The 23,814-nt window shown below is 39.6% G+C and overlaps 1 protein-coding gene and 1 long non-coding RNA gene across 5 annotated transcripts; both read right to left on the bottom strand.

The window, feature by feature from the left end:
* Positions 1-3,855: 3,855 nt before the first annotated feature.
* Positions 3,856-5,062, bottom strand: LOC119029320. Its single transcript, XR_005077961.1, has 4 exons — positions 4,989-5,062; positions 4,837-4,917; positions 4,532-4,618; positions 3,856-3,934 (listed from the first exon to the last, which is right to left on the bottom strand). It is a non-coding gene; the product is annotated as an uncharacterized LOC119029320 (long non-coding RNA).
* A 10,900-nt stretch (positions 5,063-15,962) lies between these two features.
* LOC119028018 lies at positions 15,963-23,562 on the bottom strand. 4 transcript variants are annotated; one of them, XM_037113477.1, is made up of 18 exons: positions 23,256-23,562; positions 22,481-22,537; positions 21,787-21,856; positions 21,422-21,559; positions 21,232-21,331; positions 20,920-21,107; positions 20,704-20,763; positions 20,488-20,568; positions 20,248-20,316; positions 19,983-20,063; positions 19,697-19,732; positions 19,510-19,566; positions 19,087-19,131; positions 18,956-19,000; positions 17,994-18,025; positions 17,688-17,881; positions 17,174-17,333; positions 15,963-16,918 (listed from the first exon to the last, which is right to left on the bottom strand). In XM_037113477.1, the coding sequence occupies exons 6-16, from the start codon at positions 20,942-20,944 to the stop codon at positions 17,771-17,773; spliced, it is 642 nt and encodes a 213-aa protein (XP_036969372.1). In that variant the 5' UTR covers positions 20,945-21,107; positions 21,232-21,331; positions 21,422-21,559; positions 21,787-21,856; positions 22,481-22,537; positions 23,256-23,562; the 3' UTR covers positions 15,963-16,918; positions 17,174-17,333; positions 17,688-17,770. The 4 variants fall into 4 exon arrangements, with proteins under 4 accessions (XP_036969372.1, XP_036969373.1, XP_036969374.1 ...); XM_037113478.1 differs by lacking the exon at positions 23,256-23,562 and adding an exon at positions 23,037-23,097; XM_037113479.1 differs by lacking the exon at positions 21,787-21,856.
* Positions 23,563-23,814: the final 252 nt, after the last annotated feature.

Here is a 23,814-nt window from a genome sequence, read left to right on the forward strand (position 1 = left end):
CAAAAAGAAATAAGACCCACTTATCCAAACTTATGAATACGACACTGAAAGAACAGGGGATGACAGATGTATGGAGAGAACTACATCCAACAGAGAAAGACTACACACATTATTCTAACACTCACAACATCCATTCTAGAATAGATTACGTATTTATGAACAGCTGGGATATGTACAAGGTGAAAGAATGTAAAATTGGAGTGGCTGATATTTCAGACCACAACATAGTTCATTTAACTGTATACATTAATAGTCGACACAAAAGCACAACTTGGAGATTGAACAGTAGCATACTGAACAATAAAGTAATAATTGAGCAAATTGGAAAAGACATAAAAAGATGTATTGAAGAAAATGCTACAGATGAAATCAAGCCAACCATTCTGTGGGACACTTTAAAAGCCGTAATTAGAGGAAAATTAATTGCTATAACATCAAATCAAAAAAAAGTAAAACAAGCGACTTATTTTGCCCTGTCAGGAAAATTAAAAAATCTGGAAGTAGAATATCAAAACACCCAAAATTCTCAACTCCTACAGGAAATAAAGAGCATAAAAGGGGAAATAGACGAAATTCTGAGAGGGGAGATAGAGAAAAAACTTAGATTTGTGAAACAGCAGTTTTATGAAACTGGCCCTAAAGCTACAAAATTATTGGCAAGGCGTATTAGGAAGCAACAGGCACTAAACACAATACACAAAATCAGAGATCCGCAGTCAGGCCAAATAAAACATAATGTTGCAGAAATAGAAAAAATATTTAAAGATTATTACAAAAACCTATATACACAACTACCTTCATCCAGTAAGGAAGCAAAAAGACAATTTCTTAATTCACTTGATCTACCAACTATCGGGGTATCACAAAACAATGACCTTACAGCTCCTATAACACATGAGGAAGTATCCAAAGCTATATCCAAACTTAAAGCAAACAAATCTCCAGGAGGGGATGGATTCCCATCGGAGTGGTACAGAGTTTTTAAGGATGAACTGATTCCTCCCCTCATAGCTTCCTTTAACTGCACCCTCAAGGAGGGCCATCTACCACCGTCTTGGAGAGAGGCAATAATTTCAATAATTCCAAAAGAAGGAAAAGACACAGAATATTGTAACAACTTTAGACCTATATCGGTTCTCAATGTGGACTACAAGATATACACATCGATTATAGCACAAAGATATGAGAAATTTATAAATGATCTAATTGACGAAGATCAAACCGGTTTCATTACAGGGCGCCAAACACAAGATAGCATTAGGAGGACCATCCAGATAATCAGCACAATACAAGCTAATAAAAACAGCTCTGTTTTGATAAGTCTCGATGCCGAAAAAGCTTTTGACAGTGTAAATTGGGATTTTCTATATTTAGTGCTGGAGCGATTCGGATTTAATAAAGAATCAACTGCCAACTACCAAAATCCCACAGCCAGAATAAAAGTCAACGGGAGCCTATCGGAAAGAATAACGCTAGGAAGAGGCACGCGTCAGGGATGTTGTCTATCCCCACTTCTCTTTGCTATATATATTGAGCCGCTGGCGCAGGCGATTAGGCAGAGTGAGGAAATAAAAGGGATTAATATTAATGGTCAGGAGCATAGAATAAGTCTTTTTGCGGATGATATTATGATATACCTGGACAACCCCAATGCGACTTTCGCCCAACTGATGCAGCTTATAAATGAATTCGGTGAACACTCGGGATACAAAATAAATGTAAATAAAACACAGATCTTAACCTTTAATTATACCCCATCCCCACAAATCAAGAAAATTTACCAATTAAAATGGCAATCGAAAAATATTAAATATCTTGGTGTGACTCTGACAAAACAACTTGTTCACCTGTACAAGGCAAATTACGACCAGATACATCATCAAATAACCGAAGATATAGAAAGATGGTCAACCCTGCAATTAGATTTCAGCTCAAGAATCGAAGTTAACAAAATGAACATCCTCCCCAGACTATTATATTTTTTTCAGTGTCTCCCTATTAGGATTCCACAAGAAAAATTTAAAATTTGGGATAAACTGATCTCCAGATTTATATGGAATGGGAAAAAGCCACAGATAAAATATGCCACATTACAATTAGGGAAAGAAAAGGGAGGTATGGCACTTCCTAATCTGAAAGACTATTACCGTGCAGCACAACTCAGACCAGTGGTCAAGTGGTGTGACAAAGGATATATCGCAAAGTGGAAAGATATTGAGAGGACGGTGGCGGGTATCCCAACTCAATCCTTGATCGGTAATGCTGTATTAATGAAGTCACTACAAGACAAAATTGATCCAATAACTTTGCACACACTGAATATTTGGTTCGATTTTGTCAAACAACATAAATTAGAAAGAGATTTAAAATTGTTAAGTTGGTTTGCATATGATGATGGATTCAAACCAAACTTGAGTGACCACAATTTCAAAAACTGGGGTAGGAAAGGGCTCACGGCCATGTGCACATTAACAAAAAATGGGAATGTAATGAACTTCCAGGAGTTAAAGACAAAATATGGATTAGAAAACAGAAATCATTTCAGATACCTACAATTAAGGGATTATTTTGCAAAAGAAGTACACACTGTGAAAACTTTGAATGGGGTGCTTGATATAATGACCAGGACATATAATGGAACTGAAGTCAAGGCGGTCTCAGTACTGTACCAAAATTTGAGAGACTCAGAAGCTGCTTCTACTCTATATATTAAAGAAAAATGGGAGAGGGAACTGAATGAAAACATAACTCAAGAAGAATGGCAAGATATGTGTGAAATGCAACACACAACTACAAATTCAAGAACATGGAGAGAATTCGGATGGAAAAACCTGACCCGCTACTTTATTACACCTAAACTGAAGGGTAAACAAACCGGTTCCCAACATGCATGTTGGCGGTTATGTGGAGAGAGAGATGCAAATCATACACACATCTTCTGGTCCTGCGATAAACTTAATCCGTTCTGGGAAAGTGTGCAGAACATAATGAAAGATATTTTGGGATACGTAATACACAGGGACTGCAAGGTTATGTATCTTGGAAAATTGTGTTCCAGAAAAAGATAGATATTTAACCAAAGTGCTACTGGTCACATCCAAAAAAGCAATAACAAGAAATTGGTACAGGGCCGAGCCCCCCACTACTAATCAGTGGATAGAGATCATAAAGGAGGTGTACATCATGGAGAGAATGACCCATCGGCTTAGGATGAAAGAGAATATCTTCTTGATAAAGTGGGAGAAATGGATGCAATATGACACAGTGAAGATTGCTTAAAGAGTGTTTTGTCTGAATTTTTTGTTTTAGAGTAGAGTAAATTCCGGTAACCATGACAGCTACTCTGTTTATTGTTCAGTTCCTTTACATATGTTTAAATTATCTATTTCTGCAATGGAATGTATAATTCAAAAGGTATGTAATTTTTTTATTTAAATGTTTAAAATACTTCAATAAAAATTAAAGTATCAAAAAAAAAAAAAAAAACACACCATACCTGCCTGAGTGGTCACGGAAAACTGCAATACACTCTGGAATTATTATGACTAAAGCCAGATTAACGTCACCTGACAGACACTCTAACTGTGTGGCAAGGGGCAGATACCAAGCCTGGCTTCCACTGGCTTTCACAATTCCACACCTGATTTCAGACATGTGGACGTTACACATATCTGTGTCAGTCAGGACTTGTTTGGGCAGTTCTTCCACAGCGAGATGGTCACTGCGGAATCTTTTTTCCTGGATCAGTTGTTGTTTTACACCTACAAAAATGAATCTCCCTTTGCCAGCACTCTATCAAGGACAGCAGTGTTGAACTGACAGCCCTCGTTCTGATAAGCCAGAAAAGTCAGTGACACTGGTGGTTCCTGGAGAACTTCCTGTACCTCATGTCACTCTGACTATGACTAGCCCTAATACTAGCACTAAGCGGCACCTGAAATAATGATAATTTATCTTATCTTAAAGGATTACTTATTAGCATAATCATAAGCCTAGTTAACATTATAAGTGGTAGTAATTAACTGTTACATATACTACAGTCATAGCAGGGTGACAATTTAAGCAAATGTGACTAAAAACATTTTACCTACTGCAGCTTTAAACTAACTGATTATACAATATCATTTCCACCAAATTTTCCTGATCAATTTTCCATATAGATAATCTTACATATACACAAATGATTATTATGCTTATAACGACCTTAAGTATTATCATACTTGACTTGAACACATTACTTACACAGATTATTCCATATTTCAAATTTAAATGTTTTGAGACCATCATAAACCTTTGTCACCCCTTGTCATCTTGACCAAAGTTTGAAGGAGGCTTTAAAGGACCTTTAACTCTGATACATCCCTTGTACATGTGTCACACCATTTACACATGAAAACATTAATAAATAGTAATTAATTCCCTCCTTCATTTCCTTCCTTCCCTTCCTTTGGCATTTCAGTTCAAAGTAAACCACACTTTACCTCTAACACTTTATTAAGCCCACAATAAACCCAAATGCAAATATCATTACCTCTTTAGAAGGGGAATGAGAGGTGGCAAGTCCGTCATCGATAATCCAGGGCCAGCAGGACGATGAGGGAACTGGTGTCCCGACGGTCTGTGATAAGTAATAACACCAGTTAATAGCTAGACATGAGGTAACACAATGCAGCAAGTTGATACAAGAAAAGTTTTCCAAATTTATTTCAATTACTCACTGACATTTGTGAACTGCAGCGAAAGATAATAGTAGCAGAGATGTTAAATGAACCAGTTTAATGTAGTTACAGCATTTGACAGTAAACGTTCTGTGTGTGTCTGTTGTGGAGTAAATACCTTAACTGGGCGAGGAGAGTGACAGGCAGCTTTAATGGTCTGGGATGGTCCAGCCCGTGAAGGGGTCTTCATCCTGGCCACCTGATAACAAATAATAATAAACGAAGACTTTCACAACATTATGAACTTTATTCAATAGGAATAATCTTTACCTTCGCAACCGGTGAACAGCAGGGGGTCGCCGGATCAAACTACAGGACAACCTGACTGGAGGGGATCCAATCAGCTGCTGACACATGAGAACAAATATGTTAAACTTCACGCATCTCAGTGAACACACTGTGTGTTCTGAGTGAGATTGTGTCTTGTGTCAGAGAGTAACATACGTTGGTCACTGAAGTTTGGGTGCAGGGGGGGGGGTGTTCCATCCGTGGTCCTGGACCGAGGAACCGGGTTGGAGGGGCCGTCGTCCTCCAGTCTCCGTGACAGCCTGGCTGGAGGGGATCCAACCTGCTGTTGACAGATGAGAACAAATATATTAAAATTCAGACAGAGTGGACAATGTAGTTATGTCTCCATGAAGACGCTGTTTTAACTGTAAACATTGACTATGTACGTCAGTTGTGTACCATACGTTGTTCACAGGAGACTGGTGGCGGGGGGGGGGACCTCTCTCCGTGGTCCTATGACGCCTGGCTGCCGTTGGGGAGGCCACCTGCACCGTCAAATAAAACATAGAACCAGTAACTGTAGGGAACAAGGAGAAACTTTATAATACAGCTGAGAAGCGATGTCACACAATTTACCTTCTTGCACGCTGGAAGAGATGGGACGTCCACCACGTCAGACAGCTGAGAAGGAGACACTTCCTCCATAGCACAAAGGGTCGTGCTACTGAACCAGTGTGGGTTCAGTGGAAGGAAAGGCTCCTTCTCCTGTGGAAGACAAAACACCACAAAGACAAATGAATATTTGTCAGGTCAAATACACAAAGTTTTAATACTAACCAGTTAACTTGTTGTGATAAAAAAAAAAAAAGAAAAAAGAAAAAGAAAAATAAGTCAGCTGCTGCTGAGCCACGCTGGCCTGACCAGGAACCTGCGGCTGGTAAAGCACATCACATATTTGATTAAATAGGTGCTTTTTAGTTATGACTGTGAACCCGTGAACCAAAATGTACACAAACACATGTAAAAGATACATTATAATAATAAATAATTAAAAAAAAAAAAAAAACTACTAAACTTGCTGCTCTGACCAACGACCTTCCACTGGAAGGGGTCAGGAGACAGAGGAGCATGTACCTCTCCCTTCACAACCAGCTTAGGAGAAACCTTCCTAAGTGGCTGTGAAGGAGTAGGAGACACTGGGGGAGGTGGAGGTGGTGGTGGTGTCTCGAGGAACTGCTCTGTGGAGGCCCACAGCAGCTGGGTGAGGATCCCCATCCCCTCACGGTCGCTCAGGTGAACCTACAGACATGACAATACAAATCCATTTACAGACAGTTTAACTTCAAAGGTCACTTGTGTCGACTGTTTCATATCGACACACAAGAAATTATAGCAAATTAGACCTTTCCTATCACACATATACTCACGCCGTCTCTGCTCCACAGATCCAAGCGTGTACCCCCTGTACGCGCTTGGATCTGTACTCCTCCGCAGAGAAGTACCTCAAACCTAAAAACATAAAAAAAGTCATTACAATATTCACACATGTATGACTATGTTCATCACAGACATTTTTAAGTACATTTCTTTTACTTGTTTTAATTGACAAGATATTTTTTTGTTACTTACCCATACGAGCTGTCACGCGATGGTACGCATGGTGAAGGGCCCTCTGGTGCTCCTCATCCTCGTTCAGGTGGGGGGGGAAGTCCACCACAAAGACCTGTAGGAAACAAAATTTTAGAAAATACCAACTGACAGTTTCATTCAAAATCACACACACACCATATTTAGTACACATTTTTTGAAAGCTCATACAATTAATCCCATTAAAGTAGTCAATGTACTACTAGTGTTGTTTAACTACTAAGAATACAGGACAAGCAAGACATGAAATAAATGCTTACCTCCGGCCAGCGGCTCCTCACAGCAGTGAGGAATCGGGCGTAGTCAAAATTTTAGAGAACACCAATGACTGTTTCATTCAAAATCACACACACCACATTTAGTACACAGTTTTTGAAAGCTCATACAATTAAAGTAGTAAATGTACTTCTAGTGTTGTTTAACTACTAAGAATACAGGACAAGCAAGACATGAAATAAATGCTTACCTCCGGCCAGCGGCTCCTCACAGCAGTGAGGAATCGGGCGTAGTCAAAATTTTAGAGAACACCAATGACTGTTTCATTCAAAATCACACACACCACATTTAGTACACAGTTTTTGAAAGCTCATACAATTAAAGTAGTAAATGTACTTCTAGTGTTGTTTAACTACTAAGAATACAGGACAAGCAAGACATGAAATAAATGCTTACCTCCGGCCAGCGGCTCCTCACAGCAGTGAGGAATCGGGCGTAGTCAAAATTTTAGAGAACACCAATGACTGTTTCATTCAAAATCACACACACCACATTTAGTACACAGTTTTTGAAAGCTCATACAATTAAAGTAGTAAATGTACTTCTAGTGTTGTTTAACTACTGAGAATACAGGACAAGCAAGACATGAAATAAAAGCCTACCTCCGACCAGCGGCTCCTCACAGCAGTGAGGAATCGGGCGTAGTCGACGGCTGCCTCGTCAACGGTCCTGCTCGCGGTCAGGTTGTTGCTAAGAGCAAGAACACAAACAGCATCAGGGGATCGAGGAACCTTTGCATGTAGGACCTCAGTGCGCAGCTGAGCAGCATGGGCCCCAGGGTCGACATGATACCAAAAGAAAACTTCCCTTCTGGCATCTTGGCGAAACGGTCCACGATGGCCCGGAGATGGGAGTCCCCGACAATCAGAACAAACTGCAACAACAAAGAAAATTTCATTAGCATGAAAATCATTAATCCCTCTCAAGATCAATTACTTCCTTCATAAACTGGACAATAATAGCACCTGCTTGCCAGGAGACTTAGGTGGGATGACCAACTGGTGGCTCCGTCCAGTGAGCTTCGAAGCTGGCCATGTCTTCACCCGATGGCGGTAACCGGTACCGTGGCCTGTTTGGTAAAGTACAAAACAGATAAAAGGTTAAACTGATGAAGGAAAGGCTACTAGGAAATATCAGCAATCATTTGTTAATACCAGTAAAAAAGTACAGGAAAACCTGTTTAAAAAGTTCAATATTGATGATGAATTAATTTATTGATCATTTAGGGATAAAACAAGTAGATACTTACGTGCACGAACTTGCACATCCTCCGGGCTCCAGAAAGGCTTGGCTGGGGGTGAAGATCCAACTGCCTGATGACAGATTAAAGACAAAAAAAAAATAATTAATTAACGATAATCATAGCAACAAGCATAAGATGAAGACATACAAGTTAAAACAAAATATAATAAAACATGTCTCATTGTGTGTGTGTGAGGTAGGAACATACGTTGCCGACTGGAGCTCGGGAGCAGGGGGGGTGGGTCTCCCTGGTCCTCTTGGTCCTTGACCCTCTGGAAGGCTCCTCTCCAGCCGGGGGGGACACCGTCTGATGAAACATTAACATCAAAAGACATGGCAGACATTCAGAACTCAGCAGTTCAGGAGAAAGCAATAGATGTAACATTTCTACAGCCATTTTCATGTAGACAGTTGTCACTGCAACACAGAGGCTTATCTACTGTGTAAGTACCTCCGGGGGTGGGGGGTGGGGGAAGACCTCAGCTCTTCCAGGTTGAGCTTCTTCCAGCGCTGCTTCAACACCACAGACCGCCTCGACTTCCTTGGCATCCTGTTGGTAGAAGTTAAAAACAAGAGAAAAATCACAAGAGAAATGCTTGTCAAACTGACCTAAACCTAAACCACCTAATGTAAACTAAACTAATCTAAGACAACCTAATATAATCTTATATGTAGAATGAAATTTGAGAAAATGATGAAGATGTGGTGATTGTGTGTGTGTAGGTGATGTGGTGATACTGCTCTGTGAAGGTTGAGGGCAATGGATGAAGGATGATGGTCACTCTCAGCTGTCAGTGGTCACTCTCAGTACAGGAACCCTTTAATCTTACCAAAGACAATAGGCAATAAAAAGATAAATGTCTCTCAAATATTACGAGTCAGTGTTAGCAACAAGTTAATATCATAACAGACACAAGTTAAACATCTGTACTTGTCATAATTTGTGTGTTTTTGGGCACAGTATTTCTTCAAATAATTCTATGTTAAAATAATTACTATAAATGATAATTAAAAAAAAATTTATACTACACAGTATCAAATCGTTTATTCCTAAGAACAAAGAATTACTATGACATGATGAATATAACACACAAGATAACAATAACTTCAACAAATGTACGGGATTTTATCAACATCTGAATGCACATTTATTACCAAAAGCAAAACTAGTCATGTATGAAAATGCTTCCTTTTCTATTTAATAAAGGTAGTTTGTAAAAGTGTATGGTACATCTAAAGTATGATATAGAAAGGCATTTAATCACATCTTATCACAAACAGGAGAAATGTGTTTTTCAGTAGACAGAAGGGAGTATTAAATACTAGTCACAATCTACACAATTAGATATGAAATACAGCTTTTAGCTTGTGTTAATATTCTTGTATGAAAACAGAAAAAACAAACAAAAATTAAAGCTGCGAGCAGCGTTGGACGGGCCCTCGCAGTCCACGCACCTCGGGGCATGCTGCCGTCAGGGCTTCTGCATGCAACGCCTTGAAGAAGCTGTTTCTTTATAATTTGGTGGCCTGCTCTCGCTGGTATTAAGTAATGCATGCTTAAGTCAGAATAAGTGCGTGTACTGCTGCACGATTCCCCAGACAAAGACTGAGTTGATGGTCCACTTCTGGAGCTGGCTGACGAAAATGTCCACATGAGGCATAATGCAATGAAATAGTTTCAGGAAGAAGCTGAAAGTATCATCGTCCAGTAGCTGAAGAGAATTTTTTCTCCAGTTCTTCCAGCTGCTCTACACTCTAGCGATGATGTCACGCACTCTAGCTCATGCAATACACACCCATTATAAAATCACAAGACGGCCTAAAAATCCTTAAAACCAAAACTGTGATGGTTTGAAAACCGTTAAAGATTTTCAGAAACTGAATACATGCCCAACAGTTCAAGGTCTTCTGTAGCTCAAAGCATGAAGCACAACAAGAGGTTGAAAGGCGATGAGTTTAGAAGAAGATTTTAAGATTTTCCCATTTACTTTCCATTCAAACTAATTAGACTGCGACCAAATCGTCACCTATTGGCCGATTTGCACCAAATTTTACACAAAGCCTCATCAGTCCATGGAACACAATTATGAACATTTACGTGATAATCAGACAGTACATCATTTGTTAAGATGTACAATATTGTCTGCTTTCAACACAATATGCAGGAATTTGTTGTTTTAAATTTTGGGCGTTTTATGGACTATCAAAATTCTTTTGATAACTTTTTGTCAGGAGGGTCCACAGATGCTTCACGCAAAGTTTAGTGCAAATTAGTCAAACTGCCTAGGAGGAGTTCGAAAACGTAAGTTTTGCATTTGTTGCAATTTTGCGAATGGAAAGTTAAGGCAAAAGTGGGCGTGGCCTACACCAAATAATTCAGCTGAATGCAGGGAAAATGTAGATATAAGGTTTAACAATGTCTGCCACATTATGTGTGACTTATGGGCCAAAAACGCTTTCACGTGGAAAATAGCGCCACCTGCTGGTCATTTTTGGTGTGTAAGTTGCAGGGGCTCTATACCAGCCCTATGAATTTCATTTCCATAAGTGTTAAGGTGTGGGCACAGGGCCAAATATAAAATTAAACTGGCACCACAGTGCCACCTAGTGGCCGATTGCTAAGTCCTTTGTCAGATATCCTCAAAAGGGCAGTGGTAATGATTATACCAAGTTTGGTGTCAATCCGCTCAACCGATGTCGAGATATAAACTTAGATTTTAAAGAGCGCCACCTTGTGGTCATCACCTATACTTTTGGACACATCCTCAGGAAGTCATGTCAAAGTAATATCTCAAGTTTCATGTCATTTGGACACACCATTGTGGAGATATCCAACACTTCCTGTTTGGCAGGAAATCTGCAGGAAATTGTTATTTAATTACTTGAGTATTGTTTGGCCTATCAAAATTCTTTTAATAACTTTTTGTCAAGAGGGTCCACAGATGCTGTGTGCCAAGTTTCATCTGTGGCTTAAGAGGGCTGAAAAAGCTTTAAAAGGTGAAAAAATACTGGAAAGGCAGAATAGTTATAGACTAAGAGGGCAGAAAGAGCTTAAAATGGCTGCACACGTGCTGGAGCAGCAGCAGAGCTGAAGATGACAATGTTCCCATAAGAAAGAATGGGCAAACGCCTGCCAAACTGTGATGAATAACAGGAGAGATTGCTGAACACGGTGATGTCCTTTAAATTTCTGTAAAGAATATTTTAATGAGATGAAAAAGGCAGAAAGATGAATAAGAGTAGAGTAAGAGGGCAGAAAGAGCTTTAAAAGGTGGAAAAAGGCAGAAGAGGTGAAAGAATGAAGGCATAAAGAGCTTACAATGGTTGCACACATGCTGGAGAAGGAGCAGATCCAAAAATGAAAATGTCCCCATAAGGATGAATGGGAAAACGTCTGACAAACTCCTGCAATATGCTGAATGTACTGCTGAAAAGATGAAAAAGATGAAAAGCTTACAAAGTTGAAAAGTTAAAGCCCGAACGAACCTAAAAAGTTGAACATATTGATAGCTAAATGGTTTCTGTAGCTGAACATGAAGCTTAATGTTTGAAGGAGGTGAAAAGGTAGAAAGATGAACATTTAATAAAATGAATAGACAGAAAAGTTGAAGAGGGTTGAAAGAGTTTGAAAAGTTGAACATTTTCATAGCTGAACATGAAGCGGGATGTTTGAAGGAGTTGAAAAGGCAGAAAGATGAATATCTGAGAAGCCTAAAAGCTGTAGAGTAAGAGGTCTGAAAGAGATTAAAAAGGTGAAAAAAGACTGAAAAGGCCAAAAAGTTGTAAGAGGGCAGGAAGAGCTTAATTCATACATTTTGAGCAAAATCTAAGCTGAGAAAGCATTTTTGGCATGAATACAGCTTCATCTGCTCTAACTGCCTAAAAAGAGCTCCAAGCGCTCTAAATCGCTTGATTTGGCAAGAAAAGACGTCTGACTGAAATGAATGATGAAACAAGTGAAACCATGTTTCCACACTATGTTTAGGTCTAATTCATACATTTTGAGCAAAATCTAAGCTGAGAAAGCATTTTTGGCTCGAATGCAGCTTAATCTGCTCTAACTGCCTAAAACAAGCTCCCAGCATTCTAAATCGCTTGATTTGGCAAGTAAAGACGTCTGACTGAAATGAATGATGAAACATGTGAAACCATGTTTCCACACTATGTTTAGGTCAAATTCATACATTTTGAGCAAAATCTAAGCTGAGAAAGCATTTTTGGCTTAAATACAGATGAATCTGCTCTAACTCCCTAAAACAAGCTCCCAGCGCTCTAAATCCCTTGATTTGGCAAGAAAAGACGTCTGACTGAAATGAATGATGAAACAAGTGAAACCATGTTTCCAAACTATGTTTAGGTCAAATTCATACATTTTGAGCAAAATCTAAGCTGAGAAAGCATTTTTGTCTTGAATACAGATGAATCTGCTCTAACTCCTTAAAACAAGCTCCCAGCGATCTAAGTCGCTTGATTTGGCAAGAAAAGACGTCTTAATGAAAACAATGATGAAACAAGTGAAACCATGTTTCCACACTATGTTTAGGTCAAATTCATACATTTTGAGCAAAATCTAAGCTGAGAAAGCCTTTTTGGCTTGAATAAAGCTTCATCTGCTCTAACTGCCTGAAACAAGCTCCCAGCGCTCTAAATCGCTTGATTTGGCAAGAAAAGACGTCTGACTGAAATGAATGATGAAACAAGTGAAACCATATTTCCACACTATATTTAGGTGAAATTCATACATTTTGAGCAAAATCTGAGCTGAGAAAGCATTTTTGGCTTGAATACAGCTTGATCTGCTCTAACTGCCTAAAACGAGCTCCCCGCGCTCTAAATAGCTTGATTTGGCAAGAAAGAATGTCTGACTGAAATGAATGATGAAACAAGTGAAACCATGTTTCCACACTATATTTAGGTCAAATTCATACATTTTGAGCAAAATCTAAGCTGAGAAAGCATTTTTGGCTTGAATACAGATGAATCTGCTCTAACTCCCTAAAACAAGCTCCCAGCGCTCTAAATCGCTTGATTTGGCAAGAAAAGACATCTGACTGAAATGAATGATGAAACAAGTGAAACCATGTTTCCACACTATGGTTAGGTCAAATTCATACATTTTGAGCAAAATCTAAGCTGAGAAAGCATTTTTGGCTTAAATACAGCTTGATCTGCTCTAACTGCCTAAAACAAGCTCCCAGCACTCTAAATAGCTTGATTTGGGAAGAAAGGATGTCTGACTTAAATGAATGATGAAACAAGTGAAACTATGTTTCCACATGATGTTTAGGTCAAATTCATACATTTTGAGCAAAATGTAAGCTGAGAAAGCATTTTTTGGTTGAATACAGATGAATCTGCTCTAACTGCCTAAAACAAGCTCCCAGCGCTCTAAATCGCTTGATTTGGCAAGAAAGGACGTCTGACTGAAATGAATGCTGAAACAAGTGAAACCATGTTTCCACATTATGTTTAGTTCAAATTCATACATTTTGAGCAAAATGAAAGCTGAGGAAGCATTTTTGGCTTGAATACAGATGAATCTGCTCTAACTGCCTAAAACAAGCTCCCAGCGCTCTAAATCGCTTGATTTGACAAGAAAACACGTCTGACTGAAATGAATGATGAAACAAGTGAAACCATGTTTCCACACTATACTTAGGTCAAATTCATACATTTTGAGCAAAATGTAAGCTGAGAAAGCATTTTTGGCTTGAATACAGCTTCATCTTCTCTAACTCCCTAAAACAAGCTCCCAGCGCTATAAATCGCTTGATTTGGCAAGAAAAGACGTCTGACTGAAATGAATGATGAAACAAGTGAAACCATGTTTGCACATTATGTTTAGTTCAAATTCATACATTTTGAGCAAAATGAAAGCTGAGGAAGCATTTTTGGCTTGAATACAGATGAATCTGCTCTAACTGCCTAAAACAAGCTCCCAGCGCTCTAAATCGCTTGATTTGACAAGAAAACACGTCTGACTGAAATGAATGATGAAACAAGTGAAACCATGTTTCCACACTATACTTAGGTCAAATTCATACATTTTGAGCAAAATGTAAGCTGAGAAAGCATTTTTGGCTTGAATACAGATGAATCTGCTCTTACTGCCTAAAACAAGCTCCCAGCGCTCTAAATCGCTTGATTTGGCAAGAAAGGACGTCTGACTGAAATGAATGATGAAACAAGTGAAACCATGTTTCCACACTATATTTAGGTCAAATTCATACATTTTGAGCAAAATCTAAGCTGAGAAAGCATTTTTGGCTTGAATACAGCTTCATCTTCTCTAACTCCCTAAAACAAGCTCCCAGCGCTATAAATCGCTTGATTTGGCAAGAAAAGACGTCTGACTGAAATGAATGATGAAACAAGTGAAACCATGTTTGCACATTATGTTTAGGTCAAATTCATACATTTTGAGCAAAATCTAAGCTAAGAAAGCATTTTTGGCTTGAATACAGCTTGATCTGCTCTAACTGCCTAAAACAAGCTCCCAGCGCTCTAAATCGTTTGATTTGGCAAGAAAAGACGTCTGACTGAAATGAATGATGAAACAAGTGAAACCATGTTTCCACACTATATTTAGGTCAAATCCATACATTTTGAGCAAAATGTAAGCTGAGAAAGCATTTTTGGCTTGAATACAGATGAATCTGCTCTTACTGCCTAAAACAAGCTCCCAGCACTCTAAATCGCTTGATTTGGCAAGAAAGGACGTCTGACTGAAATGAATGATTAAACAAGTGAAACCATGTTTCCACATTCTGTTTAGGTCAAATTCATACATGTTGAGCAAAATTTAAGCTGTGAAAGCATTTTTGGCTTGAATACAGCATAATCTGCTCTAACTGCCTAAAACAAGCTCCCAGCGCTCTAAATCGCTTGATTTGACAACAAAAGACGTCTGACTGAAATGAATGATGAAACAAGTGAAACCATGTTTCCACAGTATATTTAGGTCAAAATCATACATTTTGAGCAAAATGTAAGCTGAGAAAGCATTTTTGGCTTGAATACAGATGAATCTGCTCTAACTCCCCAAAACAAGCTCCCAGCGCTCTAAATCGCTTGATTTGGTAAGAAAAGACGTCTGGCTGAAATGAATGATGAAACAAGTGAAACCATGTTTCCACACTATGTTGAGGTCAAATTCATACATTCTGAGCAAAATTTAAGCTGAGAAAGCATTTTTGGCTTGAATACCCAGACAACAAATTACGTCTTGCCGACGTCGGGGCGCGTGTTCCTGCCCGACATAAAGTGCATCGGCGAGACGTCTTATGGAGATCGGTAGCTAATAGGCAAGATGTCGGGAAGACGTCGGCATTAGAATTATCACAGATCGTGAGCCAACGTAAACTAAATGATCGCCGACCGTGAGCCAACGTAAACCCGAGCTAATTATTAGGCTATGACCTATGCGGCACGATCCCACTAGAGCGAGGAAAGCATTCGCTCACCCCGCTCTCCCATTGACTTGACACCGGAACAGCTGATTTTCGGCTGCATCGCTGGAAACGCCACAGCATGCTTGAAAATCAGCTGTTCCAAAGTTAAGTCAAAGGGAGCGAAGCGTCTGAATGGTTTTCACCGCTCTAGTAGGATCCCACCGTTATATTAGGTCTTATTGATTTGTTTAGGCTAACTGCTATCAGATTATGTTCCAAGGACACAAGAGTTACCAGGTTTTATTACAAAAAAGTTTAAACTGAAACTAAGTGATTGTTTATGTGTAGGGTGTATTTCATACACAATCTGACAACCTGGGAAATGTCAGTAACATGGTCTTGCAAATTAGGGTACAGGAGATTTCCAGGAGAAATTACAAAACAGGAGGGCACTGGGAGATGACCGTGAATATTTATTTTTACTTCGTTTTTGCAAAAGTAGTATCAAAACATTTATTTTAACACACTCACACATGGGGGTGGTTGCTCGTTTTTTTTTTTTTGTTTGTTTGTTTTTGTGATTTAACTTAACTAAATCAATGTCTAAACATCCTTGAGGTTAAGAGGGGAAGAAAGAGAGAAATAGAGTGGGTTAGTATTACTATAACTCATGATCAGTGGCAGCTGGTGAATTTTTTGTGATTTTCACATACAAACGAAGCACTCTGATGCATTCTGACAAAATAATAAAGACACAAGTTAACATTCTCTCCCTGTGTCTGTATGTGTGTTTGTGAGTGAGAGAGAGAGACAGAGAGAGGGAATGTGATTCTAAAATGGGTGAGTGTGTTACGGCCAATTTATTGTGTTGGTAACTTCACTCATAAATATACAGTCAAATACGATAAAATATCAATATAATATGTGCAACCTTTTATATGTGGTTGTTCAAGACACACTGAAGGCATGATGCCACCATAGGTTTGCAGAGAACTACATACAATATGTACACTAGAAAGGGGTGGGGTGGTGGTGTGGGGTTGTGAGGGCCGCTGAAAACCAGTGTCCATCCTCACGGGAAGGGGGGATGGGGGTGGGTTGTGAGGGCCGCTGAAAACCAGTGTCCATCCTCACGGGAAGGGGGGATCGGGGTGGGTTGTGAGGGCCACTGTAACCCAGTGTCCTCACGGGAAGAAACTCCCTCCAAAATAGTCAGTCAGTTTAAAAGAAAATAGTCAGTCAGATCAAAAGAAAAATAGTCAGTCAGTTAGTCAGTTCAGTCCAGTCAATTATTTTGCTCGCCTCGCCTTTGCCGCCCCCCATTCCTGTCCCTGCTCAGCCGCAGCCAGTTTCTCACTGTCAATTCGACATCAGCCTCAGTGGAGTTTTGTTGGGCAGGATCTTTTAACACAGCACCTAAACAAAAAAAATAAAGCAACAGGGGGAAAAAATAAGGCAGTAGCACAAAAGTCTATATATTCGTTTGATTGTTTCTATAAAGAAAATTAAGAAAAGTCAGAGCATTTTACAAAAAAACAAAAAAAAACTTAAGACAACTGGTTGAGAATAGTGTGAGGACAGTATATAAATGAGAACAACTGATATAAATACAGACACCACATATGGGTTGAATAGGGAAAGAATGTTGCTTCAACACATTGTAGGACTTACTCAGGAGTACATGATGAATAGGCCTTGATTTAAGGCCTGTCTTCTGTCCCCTACCACACCAGTTCAGCTGGGTTGAAAGACGCTGATGAAATATCTTTGTACAGATTCTCCAGACTGTTTCTTTTAGATTCTTTCCACCAGACAATGACAGTTTAGTTATCTGTAAAGTAAAAGTTAAATTTGACTAACTCCATTTCACAACCTGCTGTATTACATTGTCTTTGAAGCACTGCTCTCCCATGCCCACATCCATGGTTGAAGTGCCCTTGAGCAAGGAACCTAACCCCTCACTGCTTCCCAAGCGCCACTGTAACAGGCAGCTCACTGCTCTGGGTTAGTGTGTGCTTCACCTCACTGTGTGCTCTGTGTGCTTCACTAATCACGGATGGGATAAATGCAGAGATCAAATTTCCCTCACGGAATCAAAAGAGTATCTATACTCTATGTATAGGTGTCTTATCTGACGATAAATCAGGGCGTTTGTGCTTTAGAGATAGACACAGACGGGACATACCACTTTCTTCTTAAAGGTACTATCGGTCTGAAGCTTTTCATCAAAATTTTCCAGGTCTTGCAGGGTAAGCAGCGGTAGCATGTTCAAATTGAAGTCGTCATGTGGAACTGAATTATTTTTTTGCAGTAGTTTGATGACGTAATCCATTTTGAGCTGCAGTTCTCCGACCTGCTCCAAAAGGAGCCTTTCAACAGCTGAGGAAAGTACAGGAAGAAAATATACAAAATTATACAAAAAACAATTAACAAGCAATGCTCATAATACAGTAGTGTACCGACAACAGCAGAGAGAACCTGTCCAAAATACCTGTGCATCCAGCAGGAGCTGATCTGGGAAATCTTTGACATGTGGAAAACAGAAAAAATATAGTTGTCAACAAAAATACAATGTATGAAATGTGTCTTGTTTTTTAATAAAACTGTATGTGTATGTGTGTGTGTGTGTGTGTGTGTGTGTGTGTGTGTGTGTGTGAGAGAGAGAGAGAGAGAGAGAGAGAGAGAGAGAGACTTCCTACCCAAATTAAAACCGAAACAGGCAGTGACTACCAAGTGCAATCTATTGGTGCGTGCTATTTGTCTTGTAAGCGTGACTTGCAACTCGGGAGTGACGTCACATCCGTCTCGGAAAACAAGTTGGGTTTTGCGTTCTGTTTTGTACACAACACGACAGGTCGGAGAAAATATGTTTACAGTGTTGATCTCGTTTACAGTGCGACCACGGCGGATTTCACATGTTCACTACATATTACACAAACATATGTCACAGTTTGATATCTGAATATTCCGTTTTGATTAACGTTAACGATGCTCTGCTTTCTGCTCAAGACTCGGCATTGTTGTCATAGCAACATGGAGCGTCTCTAGCCAATTTAAACTGCACAAGCTACAAAATAACTTATTAAGCGGTATTTAGCTGTAGCGACATGCCTATTGGGTAACCGTATACACTGCTATGTGTACGACTTCTACATTTGGTTACAACAAAGACAAAAGTGCTTAAACCACAATGTTTACTACGTGTGATGCTTGTGGTAGCCATCTTGGAAACTGAACTCGGGGTCCTCTGAGCCTCGACGAGTTGACGACTTGTATATACGACCTCGGGGGCGTTCTGTTTGCGACTTCCGGTTCGTAACTCGGGAAAACGACTCGGAAAACGAGTTCGGTGGACAAATAGAACGCCCCATATGTCTCAGCCTCTAGCCTACCATAACACAGAGTAAGAAGTACAGACACATAAAACGCATCATACACTGCAATATGTCTTACTTTGAGGGATCCTATGTGGAGGGTCTGGACGGGATAGAGGGGACACTTGAAACACAAAGATTAAAAAGGTTAAAACAAAGAGTAAGAAGTACAGACACATAAAACGCATCATACACTAAAATATATCTTACTTTGAGGGATCCTATGTGGAAGGTCTGGACAGGATGGAGGGGACACTTGAAACACAAAAATTAAAAATGTTAAAACAAAGATTAATGATTCTTTCAGGTAATCAGTGTCAGATCATATGTGACCCTGCAAGGCGAAACCAGTCGAACGTGACAATTTACTTAAACAGGTGATTTTCTCCTCTTCTGGCGTATGCTGTTATCTTAGCGATACGTTTTGCAATACCCTCGATATAGTAATAATAATGACAATGAATGACACATCTTATCTTATACATATCGTTGGAAAGCTTAGTTTATGGCCGTTCATGCGAGCCCCATAACTTAATTTTCTAAATTTTACCAAAGCGACTGGTTTCGCCTTGGACTGTGCTGTGTATTTTGTGTGTGTGTGTGTTTTCTCCATCTGCATGCTAAATAACTTACGTTCAGGAGAGCCCAACCCTTCATATTCAGCTTCCTGCTGCCAATTAACAGTTGTCACTATGAAATGATAAAATTAGATGGTGAAACTGCCAAACAGGAAGTAGGCTTTTTGCTCTCAAACTTTTCAAGTGTGCTTACAGCCACAAGTTTAAAGACCCAATACATAACATATTTAACGGAAACTTACATTCAGTAAGAAGGTCCTCATTCACTGATGTAATCACTTAAATGGAAAAATACATGAATGTTTGTTACACACTGTTTGGTTTCTGCTTTCCTTGCATACTGCTTTCCCTGCATATTGGTGTAGGTTTCCTCCTGCTGACTGGCCTCAAATGGCCCAGATCAAGCTTAATTTTAATATCAAGTATCTGGCCCTAAACCATTTGCTATTGAATTGCTCTGAAATTTATCTCAGTCTGATATTCTGAGTAAGAAGTGCAGTATCATACATTACATGTAAAATATCTTACTATCGTTAGTCCTTTGAAGGAGCTCTGGAAGAGGGTGGCGTGGAGGCTGCTGCAACAGTCCTTCGTTATTATCTGGTGTCACTAGAAAATACAGAAAAACTAAATTATTGGAGTGAACATTAAGTCAAGTTTATCACAATTAGATAAACTGATGTCAGTGGGCTGAGTAACTGCCACACATTTCTATCAGCAGCAACTGTGTGACTTTGCGAGTGTGTGTGTTAATGTGTGTGTGTCAGTGTGTTCTGCGTGTGTTCTAGCTTACAGTCAGGAAAGTCTTCAGTCCTCCAGTCCTCCAGTCCCGGCACCTCTTCTTGAGTATTAACTGCCGTCTCTTGGAAAGACAGAAAACCTTGGCTTACTAATCACACTACTAAACTCAAAAGCCTAGTTGAAATGACAGTTGTGATTAACGTTAGTTGTGAAGCCTGTAGCTTAGCCTCATCCTTGATAAAACCAATGAGTTTACGGAACTGATGCATTTTACTATAAAGGGGACACTTACTTTCACTATACGATGATGTGGGATGGGCTGGAGGAGTTAAACGAGAGGTGGGAGGGTGGGCCAGCTTTCTTCTCAGTGACACTTCAAGAAGATAAAAAAAAGGTTACAACAGAAAGATTTAAAGGCACATCAACCATAAGATTTGCACCTTACGATATCTACATCTGATATTTGCTGTATGAGAAGTGCAGCATTATACACATAAAATCTTCTTACTAGGCTTGCTCCTTTGATGGAAACTTGGGTGGGCTACAGAAGGTTGCTCTGTGTTTGTCACTGTCATGGCCGTTTAAAAAACAAGGATTAAAATTCAAAAAATGTTTAAACACAAAGATTACAAATTCTTATCAGGTATAATTACAAGTATGACCATGTAATTAATTTTCTAATGGACATATGGAAACTTAAGGTCAAAATAGTTATCCCACTTACCAGCTCTGATGTTGTTTCCAGCCATACGTAGGAGGGGAGGGGGAGGAGGGATTTTTTTGGAAGGTTTGTTGTGCGTTTTCCTCTTCTACTTTGCCTGTGATGTTTGTGGTGCATTTTGGGAGTCTGATGAAGGGCACGATGCAGGGGATGATGGTGGTGATGGTGATGATGATCTAAGTCACGATGGTCTGTAAATTAAAAGTTTTTACAAAGATTAGTTTTCATATTGATCACATCGAACAGAGAGAAATATGACATGGGTGGCGTGTGTGATTACAAAGAGGATGATCAAAAAGTCAACACGATACTCACTTTTTCCGCTGACGAACTGCTGGCAGCTCCTCTTTGTCCGTATTCAGATCAGAGGTGTGGCAGGACAGGACCCATCTCTTACTGACACTTTCAAAGCAGTCTGTAGGCAATGTTTAGTGCCATTTGTTACCAATTAATTCTATATCACAACATCAAAATAGAAAGTACAATGAGAACCCCCCACCCTTACTTGTCTCATGTAGTACTCGACAAGAGTACTGTTTCCATCCTTTAGATGGGTTAGGTGAAGTCCTCTTTAAAACACTTTGGAGTATTTTGTATGAGTCTTTATATGGAGGCCACCAAGCCATGCCTCCATCATATTTGCCTGAGTGATAAAAAAATACCATTTATTGACAGTGATAGACAGTTGAGAAATATCTACCTCCCCTCCCAATTACACACTGTCCAACCACAGCAGACCAGTATGCACTCTACCAGAGGGCCCATCCCAGCATTAACCTGATGTTGACAATGGAGTTCTCCTGTAGCCTTATCTAGGTCATTATAATGATTGTCAAATATAAATATTTCCACTACATTGCCCTGGCCTACCTGTAAACCATTCCCTTGCAACCGGTCCACTCGCTCCTTCATCGAAGGCCACTATAAGATATAGGCTTTCCTGATGCAAAATTAATAGTACAGTAAAGGTCAAAATCACATTTTCTTTTGTACAGTATGTCTTCCTAAAGGCAGGGCTCAAAATTTTTTAGAGTTATCATTAATTAGAGACATGCAGAGGCCAACATTCACATACAGTATGTTAACAATAGGCTATTTACCCGGCCCTGTTCTGTTACAAGTATGTCTAGGTGGGCTATGGGATAGAAAATGTTGAGAACCCCTGGTTTAGGCTAAATAATTGTGATTTCAATTTTGACCTAAATTATGGTTATTATTCCATTATTGAGCAGCACAGCAACAAAAACGGCAACAGCACAGCTGAGGTGTACAATACATCCAGTAAAAAACAATAGCTGTTGGGAGCAACTGTACATTGCTGTGAAACAGACACACATAGTAAATGTAGGGAACAAACAGGGATATACATTTTGATTAAATAAGGGACTGGTGAAGCAGTAGATTTTATTATGTAAGGTAATGTTTGAGTAGTAAGCTAGTTAGATCCATCTGCTCATATATTGTGTTCCTGATGACAAACTTCACATGACTGAGACCAAAGTGAACTTCAGCTAAGAACCACATTATAGATTACATATTAGGGTGATGATGGTCAAGGTTTTACCTGTGTTGGAGCTGTACACTGGACAGGATCAGGAATGTGCGTGGGACTGAACATTGCCTGTGGAACAGATAATCATGTAGGGAGCATTAGTTTATAGACAATTTGAGGACCCTGCAATCAATACATAATATGACAAATATGTATTAGACCAGGTTGTGATCTAGACTACTGTGCAATGTGAATGTAGAAGATGTTTTTGTGAATGTACCGGGTAAAACTTTAGTTTAAAAGCATAATTATGTCCGAAGCGCCACCTTTAAGCTTGAGGTATCAGTGTCTCTACACATAAACTCGAGCATTGAGAACACTGTGTACACATAGTTTACTAAAAGGGAGGTTGTGAACAAGATTCAAAAGAAGTGCTGAACTTCACCTCTGCTATCATGACTCTCCCTGCTATGGCCAGCGAAGTGGCAAGCTAATTACGCTAACGTTAACGCTAGCTACCTACCTAACGTTTGCTGAAAACACATCCCGTTAAAGCATTTTTTAATCACAACAGACGTCATAGAATACAATATCTGATCAAAAACACTTCTACAATGAGTTTACTTACGTGTTATCCTTTAAGTTAGCCATATACAGTATGAAAGCGGCTAACGTAACCACACATCTTGTGTAACGCTAACCGTTAACGTTAACCTTAACGTATCTCCAAACAGTTATCCTAAACCGGATTTGTCTATGCATTCTACCAAATATCATATCATATCATATCATATCATATATCATCACATAAATTATGGCATACGGATTTTACACAAGCTCAACATACCTTCGTCCTTATGCCGACTTGTCGCTGGATGGATGCTAGATAGGCAGCCAAAAGCACTTTTGGAAGGAAAAAAAAAGAAAGAAAAAAACAAGCGGGATCGGCAAAACGGTTCCTCACGGTTCCTCTGCCGATCTACGGAGTGCGCATGCATGTTGGAGCGGCATAGACTCATTCCGCCGATGGTTTACCCACCTAAACTGACGAGATGTATTTGGCGTGCAGGGGGAAAAAAACCCTGCCGACACTTTGCCGCTGGTGCCCTCCAATTGCCGACGTCGGTAAGACCGACCGTGCTGTCTGGGTACAGATGAATCTGCTCTAACTCCCTAAAACAAGCTCCCAGCGCTCTAAATCGCTTGATTTGGCAAGAAAAGACGTCTGACTGAAATGAATGATGAAACAAGATGAAACCATGTTTCCACAGTATACTTAGGTCAAATCCATACATTTTGATCACCATCTAAGCTGAGAAAGCATTTTTGGCGTGAATAAAGATGAATCTGCTCTAACTCCCTAAAACAAGCTCCCAGCGATCAAAATCGCTTGATTTTGCAAGAAA

This window comes from Acanthopagrus latus, chromosome 11 (genome assembly GCF_904848185.1).
Source record: "Acanthopagrus latus isolate v.2019 chromosome 11, fAcaLat1.1, whole genome shotgun sequence".
Lineage (NCBI taxonomy): Eukaryota > Metazoa > Chordata > Actinopteri > Spariformes > Sparidae > Acanthopagrus > Acanthopagrus latus.